The following is a 24,117-nucleotide window of genomic DNA, read 5'->3' on the forward strand; positions in this document are numbered from 1 at the left end:
TTAATCAGGCAATTAATTGAGCACAGTTTGAAAGAACTGCAGTGGAGTTTGGTTGTTTATGGGAGTTCCGTTGGCTTGTCATCCTGTGCAGGTGAGATTATTCACTGACGCCCGAGATTCAGAAAATACAAAGGAACATAATGCCTATTTTACCACGGTGCCTGTGCGCATGCAAATCGCTCTCTAAGCATGCTAGGGAACAGCAATGAAATCTGCAGTTCCTTAAAAATTCTCTCCTGACATCTTTCTGTGGCCTGATTACAGGGAGATTTGCATGTATAAAAAGTATATAATCAACCAAGCCCTTGGGAAAACAGATGAGATTAGACCCAAAGCCAGCCAGTCCTGTGAGAATGCTCTGATCGCTTCTTTTTTTTTTTTTTTAAAAAAAAAAGGCAGATAGCTTTAAAAATTATGTTTTTCTTTTTTAATTTGGTGTGTCTGTCTGTCTGTCCGTCTTTCTCCCTCTGGGGGTGTGTGTGTGTGTGTGTGTGTGTGTGTGTGTGTGTGTGCATGCACACATACACGTGTTGTGTGTCAAAGGACAACTTGTAGGAATCTATTATTGTTCTCCTCTTCCACTATGTGGGACCTGAAGATCAAATTCAGGTCATCAGTTTGGCAGCAAGTGTCTTCACCCGCTGAGCCATCTCACAAATCCACCAATATTTCTTAAGATAGGAAACTTAAATTTAACACTTGACTAATACATGACAAAATACTCTTAATTGGGATCCCATATATTTCCCTCTACCAGGACACAATATCAGATATTCAGGCTCCCCGCTTCTGAATGAGCACCCCATTGCCGAAAGTTGCATGCTTGCATGCAGCGCTGAACTCATGGTCCTCCTTTCGCTGGGATGCTTTAGCCCACGTGCATGCAGAGCAGACGCAGAACTATTGGAGTGAAAGAGCTTTGGATGAAAGAATCAGGAGGTCAGTCGTAGCAGTTAGGCTTCTATTGCTGTGATAAACAACACAGCCAGAAGCAACTTGTCCGGTTAGTCCTTTCCCTCCCGTCAATTACTTAGAATTGCTTTATTTAAAAGGATAATATTTATTCATTCCTCTTGCACACACTCCACAGATGTCTTCCTAGGAAACAGGTGACTTCGCAGAACACAGCCCCTCCTCACCCTCTGCAAACCTAACCAAGTAACTTGTAGTCTTCCTGATCCAAGAGTTGAGGTAAGTTTTACTACAGGCCTTAGTTCCTTTTTAGCAGTCATTTGTTCTGAACTTACTCACCCCTGTTCTTTTCCATAACAACTAGAGGCATTCCTCTGCCCTCTGCTCCCCACTCCAGCTTCGCACTTTCAGCAAGTCTGACCTTTCAGATTAACCTGCTAGCCCACCTTGGCAGTTATCTACCGGGCAACACCAAATGACACATAACAATGACAGCAGTAACTGTCCATTTCGAAATAGCTTGGTCTTCCTCTGTAAGCAGCTAGTCATTTGATGGGCATGGGAAGAGGCTGTAGGCAGACAATCATTTGATAGGCATGGGATGATGAAGTTATAAGCAGGATGGACTTGGGAGGAAGATAGAAGAGGGGGAGGTGCTGCAATCACAGTATGGCCCATGAGTTGTTCTGTTATTTATTTTTCCATTGCTTTAATCATGAGCTATTTTCTGTATATTTAGTGTGTGTGTGTGTGTGTGTGTGTGTGTGTGTGTGTGTGATGTGAGTGTGCCAGCATGCACATGTTTCTGTGTGGCCATTTTCATAGAGCCCTAGTTTTATTTGGATAGCCGGAATTATCTTGTCTCTCTCTCAGTGTTTCCCTAATCTCTGCTTTGTCTGTTAGCTGTCATTTCCTATCTCCTGGTGCCCTATTGTGGTTGCTTTACTTGTTAAAGTGTGTTCTACTAATCCCAGCCAGTCTGTCTCCTCCTGAGAGAGACACCGAACAGCCAGAAAACATCACACTCAGTGGATGCATGCTGTTGGACTTCATGGTAGGACTGTGTGTGGACGGGAAATTTTCCTAGCATCAGACCATAGATCTTCCGCTTTTATACTGACCAATTGCTCCAGCCAGAGAGTAATTCTTTGATCACTGCCAGACAGGGCAGCCACAAGTTTTTCTGTTCATCTATAATCTTATACCCAGGCCCTCAGCTCTTGTACAGGACTCACCCTTTCAGTTGTAGCTTATGTCCCTACACTCAAGCCTGCCTGTGGGCAAGGGAAGCAGTAGCTAGTGTCCTTCAGGACCTGAACCAGGGCTACCAGCCTGCTGCAAGAGTGGGCTGTGCACCCACAAGATTTACACAGGTTTTCAGCCCATTCTTCTAACTTTGGGCTCATTTGTCCCTCTGACTCCTCCTTCCAAAAGGACCCTGGGACTTTTGTCTCTTAGCCTTTCCAGGGGTCTGTGGTAGGAAATGTGTCTACAAGCTCTTCCTGATGAACAGACTGCATGCCAATTTCCTCTTGTCTTTGAAATCCATTGTCACAAATTTAGCTCACCATTTTTTTTCCTGTCATCATTTTGAAATTTTCTTTATTCCTAAGGCTTCATGCCTCCTTTGATACGGTAAGAAGTGGTATTTAGTGGTATTCTAAAGAAAATGACAACCAAGGGTGTTTTTCTACGACGTTTAACTAGATTATTATGTAACAGCTTGAGAAGCTTCTGCATTCCCATTTTATGATCAGGATTTCACAGGAATAAGGGACATCAGGCAGCACGGGGCAGGGAAGGGATAGCAGAAGTCTTGGGAGAGTCCCCGCTCCACACTGGCAGATCCGACTGTAGGGCACGGCAACACCAACACCCGAGTCTTCAATCTAAGTCAGTACACCAGACTGGTAACCTCTGCTACCCCTTAGCTCACCTTTCCCTCCCCAAGCCTGAGAGACTCCAGAATGTGAAAGGGCTCCTTTCTCAGGATTAGGGGTAAATGGATCTGCTTCTGTACAGAAAACAAACAAAACTTCATCAAGAAATACCAGTAGCCTTTGTCCTTCGGCCTTGACCTTGATCTGACTCCAACAACAGCTGAGAGTACACGCAGGCTCGGTGTACAAGGAGCTTTCACAAGTGCACGAGGCAGACTCCAGGCCCTCTCAGTGATCCTGCCTCAGCAATCACCTCCCATCCAGGGCAGCGGTAGGCATGCAGCTGCCCGACCTTGGCTTTTCACTCACTCTGACCCTGGGTTCTCTCTTTTCTACACAGACATTTCAAACTGAATTATTACACTGAAGGTCACTCAAAATTAGCTTGGGTCCCAGCGAATGGCGCTATCTGTATAACGTTTACGATGCTCCGTATCAGTACAACAGCCTGCAGCCTTCCTGGACTTGCGGATGAAGGTCTTGAGTAGGGTCAACTGAGGGGGGCTCCCGTGCTGACTAGCTTGTAATATGCTCCCTTCTGGGCCATCAGTTCTTCATGGGTCCCCTTTTCAATTACCACCCCTTGGGACATGACAGCGATGATATCTGAGTTCTGAATGGTAGACAAGCGGTGGGCAATGACAATACAGGTCCGACCCTCTCTGGCTTTGTCCAGGGCGATCTGCACAGTCTACAGAAAGAAGATGGAGGATCAGTGGAAAGACACGGGATGGTTCCCAGCCTCACTCCTGTGAGGGTCCATTTCAAGCACCACCTGAGCAACAGCTCTGTGCTCAGAGGTCACCCCAAAGCCTGAGCACTAAAGGAGATTAAGCAAATGGCTGCACATACAGCTTTATTTAAATTGCAGCGCACACGCTAGAGAAAGTTCAGGGAAGCAAGAATGAGCTAAACACTATGTCACTGTGCAATTTCACAATACCGGATTGTCCAATTTACAAAGATAAAACCAAATCGCAGAGCAGGGGTTAATGGTTTCTGATACTCCCTTCACTGAGGACATTTTAGCGTGCGCCAAAGTCAGAATCTCAATTTTAATGCCGTAGATCATAAACTCTGAGCTTCGCAGTTGATCTTCTCCCAGCTACACGTTCTACTATGGAAACTGGCCATGGCTATCACCTCCTTCTAGGTGCTGTGTATCGGTCACTTACTCTGCCACATAATTTAAAAACTATAAAACATGTTAAGTTTCGCAAATGACCTAAGTTGTTTTAATATATGTAAGAAACTTCTTGGCCTTTGAAAAATGCCATTTAACCTAAAGTATCTATAAGAACAATTATTTCAAAGTGAATTTTTTTTTAGTGGCAGTAGCCCTGTTAGATTTCTATTTGTAGATTACTATCTTCTGTGTCCAAAGAAAAATATTGTCAGTTTCTACTACAAACGAATAAAGCAACTGAAAATAATGTTGTTTTATATGCACCAATCTTCCAGCAAAGACACCTCTAGTAACCTAAGAGCTTAGAAACTCAACACAAGGAGGGATTATATGAGCAAGGGAGGTCAAGCTCATGACAGGGAAACCCACAGAGACAGCTGACCTGAGCTCCCGGGAGCTCACAAACTCCAGACCGACAGCTGAGGAGCCTGCATGGGCCCAACTAGGCTCTCTGCACCTGGGCTACAGTTGTGCAGCTTGGTCTGTGTGAGGGGCCCCTGGCAGTGGGACCAGGATCCATCCCTGATGCATGAGCTGACTCTTTGGACCCCATTCCCTATGGTGGGATGCCTTGCTCAGCCTTGAAGCAGAGGGGAAGGGCTTGTTGACTTCCCATGGGAGATGGATTGGGGGAGGAGGGGGTAAGCAGGAGAAGGGGAAGAAAGGAGAAACTGGTTGGTATGTAAAATGAGTAAAAAAATTTAAAATAAAATTTTTTTTTTAAAAAAGAAAACTAACACATACCTTCTCACTTTCTGTGTCTAGGGCCGACGTGGCTTCATCTAGTAGCAAGATTTTAGGATCTCGTACAATGGCCCGAGCAATAGCAATGCGTTGTTTCTCTCCTCGAGAGAGTTGAGAGCCCTGGCTTCCAACATTAGTTTCATATTTCTAGAAAAAAAAAAAACCATAGCAGGTTTGAAAACTAGAGAACACAGTCTTTGCTCCTGGGCTGTTTGGAGCCCACAGCAATGGGTCTTCTGTGAGTTTAAATTTTTTTTTCTTTTTCTTTTTTGAACTTAGAAATAGTTATTAAAAGCAATAAAATATATCAAATCTAGTTAGAAATATTAATTAAATGAAGCTTTGGGCTGGAAAATGAGGGCTGTAATTCCAGTTTTCTGCATTTCTTTATTCTACTTTTGTTCTCTTCCTATGTCCAGCTAAGATTCCACATAAGAGATCTTCCTTGGTTTGATATTCTCTGGTTTCTAGACTTTCGTCCAAAGAGCTTTGCAAGACAGGCTACTCCCAAGGGTAGAGATGCCTTTAAAGGCTTTCTGTTTGACTCCTTCCCTGGAGAGAACATTCTGGGACACAAGCCCTGGTTTGAAGTTATACTCGGTTGCTTACTACCTTCGTGAACATCAACAACCTGTTAAAATGTCTTTGAGCCTGCAAAACTCACCTGCAAAATACAGTGTTAGTATCTATCATGCATATTTGCTGTGCATTTTTTTTATGAAATTAGGAAAGAAAATGTCTAGCTAGATGCCCAGCAAGGCTAAGTTAAAAATAGTTAACACTCATACAGGTATTCAGTTTGCATTGGGGATTGTTGCTACTATAGCTCCTCCTCCTCCTCTTCTACATGGTAGCAAGGTCTCACTGTGTAATCCTGGCTAGGAGCTTTACCAGTAAGTCATTTCCCTACCCTTTGACCTCTATGCCCCCATTTTCCTATTTTGGGCGTTCTTTGCATTTTGCAGCTGAGATTGGATAGGTAGGCATCCCAAATTCACACGCTCAGGTAGTAAATGAGAAAGCTTACCTTCAAACCTATGTTAAACCTCTGTATTTCTTTCTACAAGGCCACACTGTTTTATATGCAACAAATTCTACAGGATGCATTTTGTTTGACAGTATAATACTTCCTAACATGTGGTTAGGAAATGGAAGCTATTTGCTTTGCTTAAAAGATGAAGATGAGGGCTGGAGAGATGGCTCAGTGGTTGAGAGCATTGCCTGCTCTTCCAGAGGTCCTGAATTCAATTCCCAGTAACAACATGGTGGCTCATAACCATCTGTAATGAGATCTGGTGCCCTCTTCTGGCCTTCAGGCATATACAGAGACAGAACATTGTATACATAATAAATAAATATTTTTTAAAAAGATGAAGATGATATAAGACACTGGGAAATAAGTTACGTTGCCTTTGAACCTCGACTCTATCTACAATCCTGCTACTTTCTGGGTAACCTGCCTCCCCACAGCACTGTGCTCCTGTACGGAACAGACGTGGTGCCCACCTCCGGGAGTGACATGACGAAGTCATGCAGCTGAGCCTGCTTCGCGGCAGCTACGACTCTCTCCATGGAGATGTCTCTGGTGTTGTCCCCATACTTGATGTTTTCCAGGATGCTACAGTCGAACAACACTGGCTCCTGAGAAACAATTCCAATGTTGGAACGGAGGAACTGGATGTTCACTTTTTTGCTGTCATGACCGTCTATCATCTGCCAAAAGAGATGACAACGAAGGACAGGAAGTTTTAGCGTGCTGGCAGTGAGGGACTTCCTATGGTGGAGTTAGGTCCTGGGCAGTGCGTTTGTTCCGCTTCAGTGTGAGCATCCCTAGGGGCCCGGGGGAATAAATCTTATTGCCTGTGGCCTCTGAAACTTGTTTCTGACAGAAAGGCCTTCAAAGTTGACACTGATCAATCTGTTGTTTTGATGTTGTTTTTACTAAATTCTACCTCCACAGGTAGTATATAAATGAGAAAGGATCTTAGAAAAGCATTTAGTTAAGAAAAAAAAAATTCTCCTTGTAGTTTGGCATAGCCTAGTCTGTTCAGATATGCCTACTTCTTTCTATTCTGTAGGGGAGAGGGGTCAGGAAGAGGGATAGACTGATGCTCTTAGATGACGTGAAGACCAAGCCTGTGTCCTTGGCTTTATTGACATTATTCCCTGGACAGATGAGATAATAAGCCTGGGGGAAAATGTAATTGTTCACTGAGCCACAATCACATATGGAATCATCCCCAGGAGGCACCACATGAACAGCCTCTGGGTGCTGTGTGAGGACACAGCGTCTGTCTCCTAGGAACCCACAGCCCAGAAGTCAGGGAAGTTCAGCCACAAAACACATGCTGTTTAAGCTGGTTCACGTAAGATTCCAAAGATTGCATCCCAAAGGTGTAGGAAATCTAACATGAATCGTAAAACATTTGACTGTAGGATTTCAGGTAAAAAAAGAGATTATTTCAAATAATGTGAGCAGGATATAATTCAGATCATTTCTAAGCAATGGAAAAGGGAAACACTATTTAAAAAGAAAAGGCTGAATGCAGCAGCCCTCAGTAAGAGTTAGTCCTTACTCGGCCTGAGGTATTTCCCATTGTACCTATTTCTGAAAAGCACAACTTAATATTTAGTCAGAAATGAGCTTTTTGCTAACTGCTGTATATGTGCTAGGAAACAGAAGTTCTAGTCCACGTTCCTGAAGAATCTCCCATAGATAGTACTGGACATAGCGTAGATGCCTAATTAAATATTGAACGTATGGTACCTGTGTTTGGTAGCTTCTCTAAAAGCAAAGAAGATTTTTTTAAGAATTGATTAAAGCAATATTTTCCGGCTTACAGTGTTCATAGATGCATATTATAATGAACTTACAAAATATACTGTGCTTCTTACATGCAAGAAATCATAAAATGATTGCTTCCTTCCAGTGAGCAGAAAATTCAGTGTATGCAAAAGAGAAACATTGATGTGGAATTCCCCTCTGTATGCTGTGAATACCATTGGTTTATAAAGGAACTGCTTTGGGCCTATAACCGAGCTATAGGGGAACAGAGCTAGGCGGGGAAAACTAAACTGAATGTTGGGATGAACAAAGCGGAGTCAGAGAGAAGCCGTAGAGCTGCCGCTAGAGACAGATGCGCTGAAACTTAGTTGGTAGGCCATAACCTCGTGGAGATGCACAGATTAATGGAGATGGGTTAAATTGAGATATAAGAGTTAGCCAATAAGAAGCTAGAGCTAATGGGCCAAACAGTGATTTAATTAATACAGTTTCTGTGTGACTATTTCAGGGCTAAGTGGCCGGGAACAAACAAGCATCCCCTCCTTCAACAAATTCTCTCCCTGCAACAAAACATACTTAGTATACATGTTAAGTTTGAAAGATCAAACATGGCGAAGTCAAGCCGCAGCAGTTCACATCTACCTGGACAACAGACATGGCAGAGACGACATTTTGGAAAATGGAGCCCTTTCCCTTTTAGAGATCAGGGCAATGCACTTTCCAAGTTCATCAGCCACCAAATACTTACAAATAAATTAAAATCTTTACATCTAAAATCAATAACATCAAGGGTCATGAGCCACAAGGAATCAATTCCTACTCCTTATTTTCATCCCTCCTGGATTCTGCTAATATCTACTGGTTTCTTTGCTCTATGCGACAGAACCTCATCTTTCAGTATTTCTCTTCTAAAATGTTACCTACTCCTGTTGCAATGAAGATTACACTATTTAGGAAGATTAGAAGGAGCATTTTTTTTAAATACTGGGGTGTGTTGGAGAAAAGTTAAAAAAAAATCAGCAGAAAGTCTAAGTTAGTTAATTCATGAAACAGAAATCGGAGCATTTAGAGACACAGGAGCAATAATGTCTAGGAGAACTCAAAACATGAAATGGTGAAGAAAGTTGTCTCTGAGCAAACAAAGAGGGATGTGACTTTTTATGAAAAATCTTTTTTATTTGGTTGTAAAGTCTGGTGAATATATTACCTGAGAAGAAAGAGGGAGGAAAAGAGAGAAATAAACACTCAGAATAAGGAATAAAGCAGCTCACCAATATTTCAACTGTCTATGCCAGGGCTTTTTCAGTGTGAGTTTATCTATAAGTTAGGCTTAAGCTTTTTGGGTCAGGATTGTCTCAAGTTTTTCATGCTTGCTCCCTTGTCTTGCTTACTTATCACTGTGTTCCTTGTTACCCCCATTTTTTCCATCCCCAGCCATTAGTTTCTTGATTAGTCTGCCCTTTCTGCTCCATTTACAGGTAAACAGAGGCCTCTCAAATATGCTCATCTCGAGTTTTGCATTGTGTCCCGCTTTCTTCCCTAACTGGTCAACAGATCATCTGGAACTGGGAAGAATATGCCATTAGAAGCTATGGAGCAGAATCAGGTCAACCAATCAATGAAGGAAATGAAAACATCCACAGGGCTAAGGAGAAAGACAAACTGATCTGGCAAGGCGCAGCGTTGGAGACCACCTGGGGGCAGATCTTACTGAGAAAGCAAAATCGTTAGGAGCATTGGTACCACTTACCACCTTCCCTTGATCAGGGTCATAGAACCGCTCCAACAGCTGAATGCTGGTGCTCTTGCCACAGCCGCTGCTTCCAACAAAAGCCAGTGTCTGCCCTGGATCCACAGACACCGAGAGACCATTCAGAACTTGGGTATCTGGTCGTGAAGGATATGTAAATTTGCAGTCAATAAAATCAATCTTCCCTTGGAAGTTGTCCTGTGAACGAGAGGACCAGAATTACATGTGTAATTCTGCTGGAGCAGAGAACACAGAGGATGTACCTAAATGTACACAATGGTATGGAATTATGCACTATGAAACAACTCAGTGGGTGACATTCTAGTCTGGATCGCGGTACACAGCAGTAATCCCAGAACTCAGGAAGCTGAGGCAGGAAGAGAGTGAGTTCGCTGGAGGCCAGCCTGGGCTACATAGGGAGATTCCGCTTCAAAACAAGCAAGCAGGTGAATACCACTAGAAAATGACATTTTTTCCCCAATTGTGGTGATGGAAAATGACCAACATAATTACACACTGTTGTCTTATTCAAATGTCAATGTAACGTCTGATTTTTCATGTCAATTATTTCCTTTCTTTACATTCATAAATCCCTTGTTTGTCCATTCCGGGTGCATATGGATGAATACAGGCTACTAAAATTTAGACTCCAAAATGACCTCATCTGACCATCTTCAGTGGCCTTTTCTGTATACAAACACATGCACATGCATGAACATGTATGTACATACATGCGCACGTGTGCACACACGCGCACATACACGTACCTCCTCTAGTCCAGTACTTACCCACTTTTCACCTGCTCCGCTGTAAACATTAATTGGAGGTTTTCGGTCTAGCAGCTGAAAAAAGCGTGCGGCCGATATCTTGGCTTTGGCAAAACTTGGGGTGTAAGAGAAGGTTCTTCCCACAGCTGTTGCACTCATCATCACTGAAGAGGCCGTCCTGCAACCAAACACCCAGGAACTGAGAAGTGGGGTGTGGGCACTATGAAGGCCTAAGAGGCAAAAGTTTTGGGTGCTAGCCCCAAATGGCTTAAAGCAAGTCACTTTAGATATGTCTGATCTTGTGGGAGTTAGAAAGATTCATGATTTTCAAATTATGCTCTCTATAAAAGGGTCCAGGGTTAGGCTGATTGGGATAGGGTTCAGGCCTCCAAATCCTAGATGTACCACATTAAAACATTTTTGATGGTGGGGGAAGAGTGGAGGAGACTTTTGAAAAAAATATTATTTTAGAGAGAAATTTGACGACCAGATTAAGCTGGCTTTTCTTCCCACTGTCCGGAATTCTGACAACTGTATAAAAGACAGAGGGGTGCAGCCAATGGAAGGACCTGTTCTACGCTGCACGTACAAGGCACGCTTCATGTGGGATAGGGGAAATGCAGTTGTCTGTATCCTTCTGTTTGTCCCAGCTGCTGCTAACTATATCAACACAGACTTCAGGAATGAATGAGCAGATGACTAAATTAGTTCTGAGAGACAACCATGCTGCTGCCTGGCCCTTGATGTGCATAGCAACCCATATGGTTGCCCATCAGTGCCATCTTCCAGAGGGTGGAAACGGGGTGGAATGAGAGGTAGAGCATGTGCAAGCATGTATCTTACTGCTTGGCTTGTGACCAGTGATTGTTTCATTCTCCAGGAGCCCAGGAGAAGGCTGAAGAGGATGAAAGCTTTGGGGATACGTTAGGAAATGCTTAAGGATGTCTGTCTAGTTCTTAAAGCAACACCAGCAGTTGGAAGCTTTCTCTAGGCTCTTGATTCTCACATACTGGCCAAGAATTTGTTCCATAACTCGTATGCACTGGCAGAGAGAACTCAAGGATTGCTGTTTCCTGGTCTGGGTTAACAGCTTTAAACATGCAAGGGCTTAGAGAAGAGATGTTCCTAGTTGGTGTGGGTAGAGTGGGCTAGCAGGAAAGTTCTGGAAGGAAGGGATCAGGTGAGAGGATCATGTCCTTCAAACCTAAGATTGCCTCTGCCCTCACTACCTCCCACTACCACCCTCATGTAAGGATGAGGCCTCATTCTTAGGCCCACCCCTCGGGAAGCAAGCAGACTCTGCCTCAGAGAACAGAATTCCCTCCTCTGGCCTATCCTGTCTCTTTTCAGAGGAAGTGCCTAGAAACCAGTTGTCTTTGCAAGCGAGGAACATAGTTCAACTACAACTTTCCTTGGGCCCATCTTGTTCCAGGCTTTGAGGACCTCAGCTTTAATAAGCATAAATTTAATTACAATGATTCATCTGGTGATTCATCTGTCTGGGATCATCTTCTCTTTTTCACTCCTCATCCAAACATGGGCTTTGTGTCTCAAATCCTTAAACCTAGGCTTCATTGTGTGAATTTCTTTTGCCAAAGAGCCCTCGGTAAATGAAACATGAAGAGGCTTGACCATGCTAACAATGTAGGACATGCTGCTTCTGTTGAATAAGAGCCCCTAAAATAACTCATGAAGGAAGCAAACTCAGTTGCTACCAAGGCCTTCTGGAGACAAACACACACACAGAAGTCTGTGAGGCAGCCAAGTCCAGAGGAAGTGTCTCACACCCTGTAGAACTTTGAAAAAGAACAAACCCAGCTGCTTTTAGAGGAAATGGTTTGCTGGGCAGACCCAGGCGTTCCCCCTGGAGTGTCCATCTCGTGTGGTCACTTTGGAGATGGCTCACCTGAAAACATAGCTGAAGTGCAGCCCTTCCTCGGCTATCAGGTAACCTCCGTATCTGTAGGCAGAAGAGCTGGCGAAATACGACACGGCCTGGGAAAAGGCGAAGCAGAGCCCGTAGACGTTCGCCTTCTTCACGGATGTTCTGTATGACGTTTCCAACTCAGCTTCAAATGCTTTAATAAATCTCTTCTCCACGCCAATCCCCGCAACAGTGCGGATGTTGCCAAGGGCTTCGCTGGTGATCTGAAAAGGGAAGAGTCTGAGGAATCAAAAAAAAGGGCTGTCTCTTTCCATGACACTTCAGCCGTTTCACAGATTAGAGTGCTCACAAATGGCAGAAAGTAACACAGAGAGAAGTTGCTGGGGTCAACTCAACTGGACCATGGGGCCATCTGTCACTTAGACTCTGCCTGGTTCTAATAGGGCTTCACTGCCTCTACTTACGGCTGGGGTAGGGGGAGACGGTGTGAGACAAGGTCTCCCATGCTTGTCCTGGACATGCTTTAACATTTCTCTGCTAATTCATTTGAAATGTCTAAAACACTGTCTTTGGATGTCTTCTGGAACAAAACAGGCACTTGATAAAATTTAAGTTACTAGAGACTATTTTCTAAAAAGTTGCTGTCCAGCAAACCATTCTCTCTAAAACCAGCTAACTGAATATGGTTAAAGTTAAATATAAGTTAATCTTCAGTCTACATGGTGAGCATGTGTGTAACTACAGTTTGAGGCCCACTCTACATAAACTGGGGTACACCTTATTAGAGATGCTATTTTCTACACTGGCATCTAAAATGTCTTGTCTACTTGGACAGCATCATATTCTCTTGTCTCAACTAGAATGCAGTCATGAGTGAGTTTGTGAAGCATGAGTGTGTGACTCAGGCCTGGTAGGAAAAGCCCAGAATGCTAATGGTTGGGGGGGCTAAGGTAGGAAGATACTATGTTCAAGATCTGCTTGGTCTCCAGTGTGAATTCAAGGCCATCTGGGCAACCTGGTTAGGTAGGTAGATAGATAGATAGATAGATAGATAGATAGATAGATAGATAGATAGATAGATAGATGATAGATATAAAATAAAAAGTTACAAAGACAGTAAATAAAAGAAAGAATTGGGGTATGCCTCAGTTCTAATGTGCTTACTTTGCATAGTAAGCTCTAGTCCCTATGTTCAGGCTCTAGAATAAAAAAAAGAAAAAGAAAAACAAAAGAAATGCATGTTATATGTGATTGATTGATCTCTTGGTCCCTCTCTCCTTCCCTTCTTCACTTCCAGTATGTTATTGTTGTTTGAGACAGCATCTAGTACCCAGGTTGAACTCTGACTATGTAGCTGAGGATAGCCTTGAACTTCTGATCCTTTGATCTCCATCCCCAAATTCTGGGGTCCCTGCTAGCTATGTCACCATGCCATGGTGTTTATTTTTCAATTGACAAATGTCTATGCCATCATCCTCTCACTTATTCTTATGTTCAGACATTAATTAGAATATAAAAATTAGAATACCTAGAACCTGAAGGTACTCAAATTCTACTCTGTTGTTCTTGATTGTATTTGAGAAAGACATTTGCCGCTAGTCTAGCAAATGCCAGAGTGTCAAAGTCGAAAGCATGTTTTCTGTGTGGATAACAAAACCTTGGGTAATCCGTCAATATAAGAGAACAGCAGCAGCAACTTTAATAGAACTTCTCACCTCTGCAAGTGAGAACACAGAGAATGTAGCAGGGATAACCGAGGACACCAAACACATAAGCTTCTCCTTGCCTGATCCAGTGTATGCACCAAAGCCTTATTGTCATAGTCTTCAGGCAGAGGCACATGTGTCTCTCGGTACTTATCATTTTAAATGGTTCCCTTGACAACTGCTCAGCCACAAGTAGGAAAAATAGGTCTATAAGGTTACCTGGCCAGCCTTCTCCAGAGCCTTCTTGTCTTGAGATGCGAATCCTGTCAGCATTTTTGTTTGCAGGGCTCCCGAAAAAGCCAAGAAGGGGAAGAAGCATAGCACAAGCAGACTGAGCTTCCAGCTGAAGATGAAGGCAATGAGTATGGCCGTTGCGATGTTAGTGAAGGAGTTGACCATCATCCCAACCTGAGAGCCAGCAGCCTGCAAATCAAAGTCAACCAGGCCGTCTCGGACATTGTCCCTTTCACTAGACACTATTATGTGAAAAGCTATTTTATGTCAAAAGGTACATTCTTTTTATTGTGATAAAATATATAGGCAGATATTTAGTTTTTGAGACATTCATAAGTACGTAATGCAGGGAAATGAAGATAAAACAAACAAACAACTCTTCAACAAAACAAATGAACGAAGAACACTCACAGTGGTGTGTGGCCATCACATCCACACTCAATCTTTCCAGCCTCTCCACCTTTACCTATCAAATGATCACTTCACCTTCCTCCCCTGAGCCACTGGTAATGGTTATTCTCCTCTCTGTATGAATTGTCTGTTTTTAGGTACCTCTTATAATGGAGTTGAGGCATACCACACACAACACTCCTAATACGAGGAGGGTTGTTTCTTTTTCTTTTCCTTTTTTTTATCCCAAGCTCCATCAATCATGCTCGCTTTCTTCTCACTTAGAAAGTTGGTAAATTTGGCTCCCATCGTTTTAGTCCCAACCCCTGGCTTTGTCAAGGACCAGGCTGATCACCCGCAGGTGTATTATATCTCTTAACAAGGTTATAAGATCTAGAAACTACAGCTTTGTCTGCATGGGTCCCTGGAAATATCATTCTTTGAAGTCTTTGAGAGAATCTCAACAGCAACCACCTCTTCTTTACCCCACTTCCCAAGGGGGATTATTCACGGACTGTTCAGGACACCACTCTGGATAGCAGGTGAAGACATTGCTGCGTACCTTTTCCTTCCTCTTCCACCTCTAGGGGGCGCACTTGACTCTGGTAAAATTCAAGCCTGTGGGTCTTAGAAACGTCTGAGAAAACAGCTGTTGCTAGACTCAGAAGTCGAAATCCCAAATCCTAGCATATTGATGTGTGTCATAACACTGGTTCTAGGCACTGCCTACGGGACACTGTACAGTAGCTGTTGTTGCAAGGCTCTGGCTTATCCCAGCCCTACCAGGTTCACCCCAGAGGAAACATGGGGAATTCTCAGAACATTCTATGGTAAGAACATCTGTGTAATACATACAGTCTTACTGTTCTACAGCTGAATGTGTTTCTCTAAAATTCATGTTGGAATCTAATTCCCACTGGAGGGTGTTACTGTCGGAACCTTTGGGCACGATTGGACTGAAAAATCTGTCTTCCCATACAGGTGCAATAAAACAAGAATAAAAGAAAATGATGACAGAATTCCAGCCCCTTTAATCTTCTACCACAGGAAAATGGAGCAAGAAGATGCCATCTTCAAATGAGAGATATATACCTTTACCAGATGAAACCTGCCCTGCCTTAATCTTAAACTTTCCAACCTACAGAACTATGAGGAAAACATGTCTATAATTTGCAAATTGCCTTGTCTAAGATATTCTGTTATAACATCCGAAATGGACAGACCCTCCCAAGACTTACCCCTTGAACTTGGGAGGCATCCGTAGCAAGCCTAGTTGTCAGTACTCCAGGGTTATTTCTGAGGTCATCAAACCAGCCAATGTCTTGTCCTAACATTGCTTTGAAACCAAATTTACGCAGCCTCTTCGTAAGGAGCTCCCCAGATTTGGCAAAAGTGTAACCCTAAAACATAAAGAAGGAGCCTTTGATGAGATTTTTACATGAGGGAAAAAAGGGGTGGAAATAGGGAAATCCCTTGATGAAAAATAAAATTACCTGCAGAAACTGCGTGAAAATGGATACACAGCCCAGGACGACAAAAAACAGACACATGTTGTAAATCTCTGACCTTTGTTCTTCTTTATCGGTGAATGAGAAAATCTTTGGAAGATAAGAAATAGGGAAGGAAGTTTGTTATTATAAACAATAACAAAACAAATACATTTTGTATGTTCGATTAAGTTTTCACATTTGTCCAATCCCATGGAACGTCCGGCAAGAGTGAACTTCACTCTCGATCTATATAGAGATGAGAGGATCTTTACATGGTGCATAGCACGGCTGTACTGAATGGCCACTGTGGCCTAGGATGTTAGTGACGGAGGAAGGCAAGGGGTAGAAGGGAAATCTCTGGAACGTCCTCTTAATTTTGCTGTGAAACTTTTTAAAAATGGCTTCACTTTAAACACACTAGTTTTTAAACTAAAGTTAGTAATAGACATTATGGTGTATTATTTTTAATCCCCTATGTGGCAGGGTTCCTGAAAAATTTAAACCAATGGCAGCCATTACAGAAGTCCTCCCCAGCCCCCGCTGTGTTGATTTAAGCAGTGGTGTTAGCTTTTTTCCCTGATGTTGATAAAAAAGTGAAAAGAAAAGATAGCCAGATCAAAGTATCCTTAAGAAAGAAGAGAGAAAAAGAGGGAAGAAGGGGGAGAGGAGGAAAAGAAGAAAAGGGAAACAGAAGGACATTGTTGAGAATTTGAGAATGTCAGTCTGTGGGAAAATGGTTATTATTTCACCTATTATTTTGCTTGAATAATTAAAGATGATTTTTAGACTCAGGTATCCTTTATTTTACTGATCTTACACATAAAAACTAGTTTATAAGTATAAAATATATATTATATATAAGTATAAAATTACACTGTATTATTATATAATTATACATTTATATAATGATATACCTATATACAATTATATGTATAAGTATAGAATATATATATATATTAATTTCTAAAGCAGCCAGCTGTTGCACAACTGACTGTTAGCCTAGAAAAGGAAAGAAAGTAAAATCTGAGTCTGATATTGTTGTCCTACAGGAAACTGGAACTATTCTCTCTTCAAAGGCCATGGAAATTGTGACTAGAGTCTCTTTTGGTTTTGGTTTTTCAAGACAAAGTTTCTCTGTGTAACCCTATCTGTCCTGGAACTAGCTCTTGTAGATCACGCTGGCCTTGAATTCACAGAGATTTGCCTGCCTCTGCCTCCCAAGTGCTGGGATTAGTGTGTGCCACCACCACCCAGAGTGATAGGGTCTTTGAGGTCTATTTTGATCAGTAAATGATTTTCTTAAATCTGTGATGAATTTGCTGATAGTTACTTAAGCACCAAGCTGAGAACCAAGCTGTTGCCATAACTACACAGTGTCTTGTGGTGGGAAAGCTCTCAGGGAAAAGCATTTTAATCACAACAAATCTTTGCAATTCAGACTAAAAGAAGTAACTGGGAGAAGCCAGGAAAAATGTGGATTGGAGACTATAGAAGTCCTTATCCTCTCCCTCTCCCTCTCCCCTTTCTCTCTCTGGGTTCTCTCACAGACCTGGAACTAATCAATTCAGCCAGTGAGTCCTAGAGAGGATCCTCTGGTCTCCCCACTTCTGGGATTACGCATATGTCACCACGTCTAGCTTTTTGTGTGGATTCTGGGAATTGAACTCAGGTTCTCATGTTTGCATGGCAAGAAGTTTATTGGCTCCAGTCCAACCATTCTGAAATAGTTTGAGTAGCTAGAACAATGCCAGTTCTCTCAAAGGAAACAATTTATCCAACACACATTTGCTGAGTACCTACAGTGACCACACAAATCTCATCAAAAACGGTATGTCCAAAATCTTTTCTGCGAAGCAAAAAATAATCTCCCTTTTGTGTTTGTGTGTCTGGTCTCTGGTTCAAGTGATACAGAGAAACAGAAAATACAGGTTTCAGGACAATAAATACTACATTAATAGATTGATACCAGGACCAGACGTACTGAAAACAGGAAGCAAACCCATCTCCCTTTGTCCATCATCAAAGCAAGGTTCCCAAGTCTGACGCATTCTCCTTTCATTTTGCGTCAACACGAGTCTTATTTTAAAACCTATAGTGCTTTGGCAATAATGGTTCCGCAGAGGCCATTATTTCGACCTGATGTTTGTGTGCTCAATGAGTTGGATTTCTGTTTGCTTGCTTTGTTTTAATTCCAGGTTTTGCAGAGCAGCTAAGGCAACTATAATGACATTTTAAAAATATATATTTTAAATGAGAAAAGGTAAAAAAAATGAAAAAAAAGGAATGCTGTTCCAGGATTGTACACAAACTGCAAAGGAGAGAGAGAGAGAGAGAGAGAGAGAGAGAGAGAGAGAGAGAGCGCGATTACTAGATCTAGGACAGCTGAAAGGTTCTGCAGCCTTTACTTCTAGAAAATGGGCTCTAAGATACCACATTAGTTCCTGCCAGACTTGTGTAACTAACCAGTTCAAAAAATGTACAATTTGAGGGTTTTTTTTAAATAGCTATACAGATATTCTTGGAACTTCAAACTGCTGTGTGCCAATGACTTCTCCCCACAAAAACCACATACTGTCTGTGTGAATTACAAATGAACCTACTTAACTCATAGACAGCTAGGGCCACAAAGACCAAGACATTGGCCTGAGTCCATTCATCTGGGAGTTGTTCATAAATAAGGAAACTCCCAGTTGCCAGCGTACAACTGACTTTCTCCTGGGTGTGCCTTGGTTTATGGTGTTGTCTGTGTTCTCAGGGTCCAGAGAGAGAAGCTGTGTTAAAACCCACATGACTGGTTAGCTTGGTATTAAGCCTCCCATCTTGCCCATAGTCAATCTGCCACAAAATCCTGTTCCGTGGGTTCTTTGTACATTCTTAGTTTTGAATTGCAGCCTGAAAGGGCTATGCACCACTAGAACTCTCTGTCTTTAGACTGGCTGTGGTTCAGAAACACATCTTTCTGTTTTTGTCATGGCGACATTTGTTTAAGGAGAAAAGGAATCATTAACTTCTTTCTATGTGTCAGATGTCAAATGCATGGCTTAACTAATCTTAAATTAGGACTTCTTTAGATCCTAATTTAATTTAGGTTTCTCACAGCAACCCAGGAGGTAGGCTTCTTGTTTCATATTAATGAAGTACACACAAATACCACAGAGACAGAAAACCAGGACTGGCTGATTCTTGTGTCTATGTGTTACCAGTGTATTACACCCGGCTTGCAGTGGCTTCAACACTTGGCCCAGCTTCCATTCCAAACAGACCCAGAGAAAGTGAAACACATATTATAGTTTAGCTGTATATGGAGGCTTAGGTAGGTTAGCAACCATGTTTTTATTTGTGCACAATCATTTAATGGATACGCGTCTCTGGGGTGATCTAATAAACCATGAATATGATATTCTTGAAGTATATCGAGATAAAAACAGGCAGACTAGAAACAGACTCAAGACCTCTGAGTGTAAGGGTGAGTGTGTAGTAATTGTGTTAGGACGAGTTGAAATCATCTACAGCAGAGAGGAGAGTCCACTCTCTTAGTGGACGTTAACTGAAGTAATAAGAGTGGCGGCGGGGCTGCGTTCCCAGCACCCCGGCCGCCTGCTCGGCTAGCTTATGCCCCAAAATAATTACACAGACACTGTATTCTTTTAAGCACTGCTTGGCCCTTTAGCGCTAGCACTTACAGGCTAATTCTCACATCCCGATCAACCCATTTCTAATCATCTGTGTGTGGCACCCCAAGGTGCGCTTACCAGGAAGATTCTAGCCTATGTCCATCCTGGGTCGGAGCTTCTTCGCGTGTGTCTGCCAGGGAGCAGGGCATGGCGTCTCTCCTGAGGCATCTGCTCCGGAGAGCAGAGCTGTGGAGTCTCTGAGCTCACTTCCTCTTCCTCCCAGCGTCCTATTCTGTTTTCTCCTCCCACCTATCTTCTAACCAATAAAATGGGCCAGGGCAGTTCCTTTATTAGCCAATGACCTTCCTCCATCAGTTAACCCCTGCCCCGCCCCCAGGAACATCAATGACAAGCAGGCCTGGGTTCCAGCAGCTAGATCCCACTTTCTAGAACCTTTCATCGAAAGTCTGCTTGCTCAGTCTGAAGCCATCCCAGGTCTTCCGGTGCTGACTGGAAGAATCATGGGAAATGAAGTCTTTATCAGCGTCAGAGGAAGCACTCAAGGCGGGTAAGGGCTTCTGGCTGAATGGTTGCTTTTCCTGATTTGACTAATTCACAGTTGCTAGAGCTAGAACAGGTCTTCAAGGTCATCTTTGTCAACCCCCATTTTGCAATGAAACTGAGCCCCAGAGAAGCTGGATGTGACTTCAGGCTGCCGAGGACATGGTAGCAGAGCCATTTTGAGGAGAAAGTTCTCTTGGAACTCAAGAATCTTTCTGTAGTGGCTAAAATGGTCTGGGTGAAATTGCGTGACGATCTCCTTGATCCCACTTTTGCTAAGGTTTGCACCTTAAGCAGCCTAGACACAGTGCTGTCGGCATAGACTCAAAGGACCCCACTTCCTGCTGTGGGAACACTGTGCATCCGTGCCCGCCACAGCTCTGTTTTCAATAGCGAGGAAACGGAATCAGCCCAGATGTCTGCTGACTGACGCCTGGACAATGGAGAAGCGGTTTGTGGACACAGTGGACTTTTGTTCAGTTATGTCCCCACCCCCACCCCCATGAAGCTCAGAGTACATCATAGAAGAGGTAACAGAAAGAACCCAAGATCTGGAGGATCCGCAGGGTACTGCGAACAGCTGTCTCCTGTCAAGGGACGTGGCCTTGGTGGTCATGGACTCACAGCAGCTCTGTTGACATGAGCAGATCAAGCTTGCCAACATTCCAGCATGGACTAGGGAGAGGTTCCTGAAATCTCACTTCTAGTTGGTGAGCTATTGGAGTTAATGGCAGCTGGGGGCTGGAGGGAGTCATTTCTCTTCGTGTCACAGCTTCTGGTAAAGTAAACAGCCCCCCACTCCTGCTCATGCAAGCAACCCTGATTAAATCCAGTGGATCTTTTAACAAACCATGGAGGGAGGAGGGACTGTTGTGAAGGAGTCTGAAGTACATGGGAGAGGGGGATGGGGAGGGACATGACCAAAGTAGGTGTGTATGAAACTGTCAACAAAATATTTAGACAACAACAAATTGTCTAACTATTTTTAGAAAGAGAAAAATCAGTAAAGAAGTTAATATTCTGGCTTTTCTTTATACAAGCCAACATCAAGCTGTGGGCTTCTGGGTTTCAGACTGAGCCACACTTTCTACTAGCATATGCTCCTCAGTGAGGTCCACCCAGAGCCGCTCCCTTCTGGAATGGAGAGGCTAGGCAAGGCCTCCTCTTGTCCTCTAGCCCAGGCCAACACCAGCAACAGTGGCCAGTAGACAAGCCAGGGTAAATATTGGTTGGATGGTGGGTGCTCTTTATTTATTTCTGTTTAGTGCTTGCCTTCCTCATTGCCTGGAAATTCCATTCGTAAATTTCTCAAGTCGCTAGCATGATGCCTAAGAGGGACCATCCACAAATGCTTCTTGGGTGAATAAAAGACGTGTGTTTATATTTGGATACTCTACCTACCAGTAAATTAAGAAATATACATCAATTATTTTAAAATTTTTTCAGTCTGAAAGACTGTGGCACCATGTAGCCAGAAACTCAATTAACTCTAGCTGTGTTTCCAACTGCCTGACTTCCTGAAAGTAATGTGATCGAAAATGGCCAGGGACATTTCTTCCCAGACGATTCTATTAGTGGATTATTGAGGTCTTTTTATACAAGTCACACCCATTTAATTTTTTGTGGTCCTAATTTCTGTCAGAGAGGGATGTAGAAAAGGGAACAAAAATGAGAGTTTTTCAAAGTATTACTCTGACGATGTGGTGTGCTGGCAAGTCCTTGAGAAAGCTGACAATGTTCTTAAGGGTGTGGTTTTCCTTTTTTGAACTCTCTGTCTCTCCGTGTGTGTGTGTGTGTGTGTGTGTGTGTGTGTGTGTGTAAGAGAGCGAGAACTATGAAAATATGTCAGCCTTTTAATGACTAATTTTGTGGTACCAAGGAGTAAACAGAGCCTGGCTCTACATCACCCTGGCTGAATGTGAACCCCAACTCCACCATGTGCTCCATCCCCTAAATTCTCTGAGCTTTAGTTTGCTCCTCCTCTATAAAACAGCAATAAGAAGCATCAGGGCATCCAGTGGTTATGAGGAAACACAATGAACACAAAGCGTTTGAACGATGCCTAAATAGTGTTCGTCACTGTTGCTATAGCAATTGTCAAATGGAGAATAGCAAAACTCCAAGGAAGTGAAGAATTAAAAGAAGTTTATTCTCTCTCCCTGCTGTAGCTTTACTTCTTTATTGACCTCCCCCCCTCACTTCCTCCCACATCCCCATTTTAATGCACTCAGTAACAGAGTAGAGACTCACACAGGATACACTGTGACTTGCTCTTTAGGTCAAACTTTGTATCTCAGTGGGCAGCAAGCTCAAAAACTGCCCGAGAATTCCTTCGTATTCTTATTGAACAAACAACGTTTTCCATACAGGAAAGCTGCCTGCTTTCAAGCCTCAATCTGTAGCTATATTTATTTATTTTCTCATAGGTTTAATGCCTGAGAGCCCTTGCTGGCCCAAACCTAATGAGAATGTCACCTTCAGATATTCTGTAGGGTGGAGACTATGAATGTTTATTCATTTATTTATTTTTGTTTTTTCCGAGATAGTGTTTCCTTGTGTCTCCTTGGCTGTCCTAGAACTAGCTCTGTAGACCAGGCTGGCCTCGAACTCACAGAGATCCTCCTGCCTCCGCGTCCCAAGTGCTGGGATTAAAAGTACGTGCTACCACCACCCAGCGAGACTATGAATTTTTCATCCTTTAGAGCTGGGGATGGGAAGGAGAGCTAGCAAAAAAATAAAAGAGCTAAGTGTGTTAAAGCAAAGAGGTATTGGGTCAGGTACGGCATTACCCGGTGATTTCAACACAGAAGATGTGAAGAGAATCAAGTGAGCTCAGGGGCTTGCTTACCCCAAGGATCTGGCTGAATATGAAGCAGTAGATAGGTGTGACCGCCCCGTTCACAGATGCGCTCACGGCTCCCACCAGCATGTAGTGCCATTCTGGAGCATTGAATTTCAGAATCCTTCTCACCGGGGCAGGTTCTACCTCTTCCTCCTTGTCCTTAGGGAAAGAGAGGGTTACATCAGTTACCCAGACACATTCATACCCTTTGGCGCCCACAGGGTTAAGAGTAGCAGGCTGACTCATTATGAGATGTGGTGACTTGTCCCTGGTATTGGTAGGTCTGTGACCTGGCTGGGGTGGGGCTGTTCACTAAGTAGAGAGTTGACAGCGCTCGCAATCGCAAGCCGGCTAACTCTCAAGCGGGAAGGAGTGTGTTGTATCGCTGAAAACAACTTTGCTAAGTGTGCTTACACATTAAGAACTTTGGGAAGCTTCGAGTTTAGTTCCCATGCATATCAAGCAGGGTTCTTTAAGCTAGTTGCTGGCCAAAGCTCTGGTACAGAACAGCGTATCTGAGTCGAGATGCATTTGGTCCACAGCGACCATGCACTCACGTTCATGACGTTTTCCTTAACGAGCGCTCACAAGGCAGCAGGCCTGAATCTGGGCTTCTAAACTGCACATTTTCCCCCACAGAGAGTGAAAATTAATCAGGATTTCCCCACTCTGATCCTTTTCAGTTTGTATTAGACTATCACAGCTCGTAACTTTCATCCCCTTGTAGGCAAGAATTATGTATAGAACCTTGTTTTATTTTTCATCTTTTTGCCTGTTTATTCAATGATTTGTTGATCTACTCCGAGAAAGGATTCTAGGTGATTTACACAGCTTTATATTAATTTTTAAACTTTTTATGTTAAAATATATTAAAATATCTATACAAAATCGGCTATAAAAATAATTCCACAAAATAATTAGTGGATGTCCTTCTTTACTAGTACAAGTTAATATAGCTAAATATCAGGAACAGAAAATGGTACAAAGCTTCGGAAAAATTTCCCTTTTCTACAAAGTCAAAGACCAGTTCAGCTTAAATGAAAGTCTGAAGCGACGGCCGTTTCATTACCGCTGCAGCTGGAGCTGGTAACGAATTTGTCATCGTCTCCCTGTTGAGTTCTCTCCTGGTCGCCTTCAACATTTGCCCAATGTCACTGCTGCTCGCTCATGTAGCAAATCCCCCTGCTCGGTTGTCTCATCATCTCAGACTACTAACTCGGCTATCAATGCCACAGAGAGGGTGCCTGAGAAAGGACCCGTGCAGCAGCCAGAGGAAGAATGGAGTTCTTGGGAGAACCCTGCCTGGTCACC

At 43.1% G+C, this 24,117-nt stretch overlaps 1 protein-coding gene across 2 annotated transcripts in view; it reads right to left on the bottom strand.

The window, feature by feature from the left end:
• Nucleotides 1–1,040: 1,040 nt before the first annotated feature.
• Abcb11 (ATP binding cassette subfamily B member 11) overlaps nucleotides 1,041–24,117 on the bottom strand; it is a 78,806-nt gene continuing 55,729 nt past the window's right edge. For both annotated transcript variants that reach the window (XM_041631665.1, XM_041631664.1), the window contains exons 19-28: nucleotides 22,813–22,965; nucleotides 15,793–15,897; nucleotides 15,538–15,699; nucleotides 13,895–14,098; nucleotides 11,991–12,232; nucleotides 10,106–10,262; nucleotides 9,318–9,515; nucleotides 6,289–6,495; nucleotides 4,783–4,929; nucleotides 1,041–3,543 (exon numbers count right to left, since the gene is read on the bottom strand). In XM_041631665.1, the coding sequence (XP_041487599.1) occupies nucleotides 3,343–3,543; nucleotides 4,783–4,929; nucleotides 6,289–6,495; nucleotides 9,318–9,515; nucleotides 10,106–10,262; nucleotides 11,991–12,232; nucleotides 13,895–14,098; nucleotides 15,538–15,699; nucleotides 15,793–15,897; nucleotides 22,813–22,965 (1,776 nt within the window). In that variant the 3' untranslated portion in view covers nucleotides 1,041–3,342. The remainder of the gene's footprint in view (nucleotides 3,544–4,782; nucleotides 4,930–6,288; nucleotides 6,496–9,317; nucleotides 9,516–10,105; nucleotides 10,263–11,990; nucleotides 12,233–13,894; nucleotides 14,099–15,537; nucleotides 15,700–15,792; nucleotides 15,898–22,812; nucleotides 22,966–24,117) is intronic.

Source organism: Microtus oregoni, unplaced genomic scaffold (assembly GCF_018167655.1).
Source record: "Microtus oregoni isolate MIOR12 unplaced genomic scaffold, Mior012 000037F_ref0000500, whole genome shotgun sequence".
NCBI classification, from domain to species: domain Eukaryota; kingdom Metazoa; phylum Chordata; class Mammalia; order Rodentia; family Cricetidae; genus Microtus; species Microtus oregoni.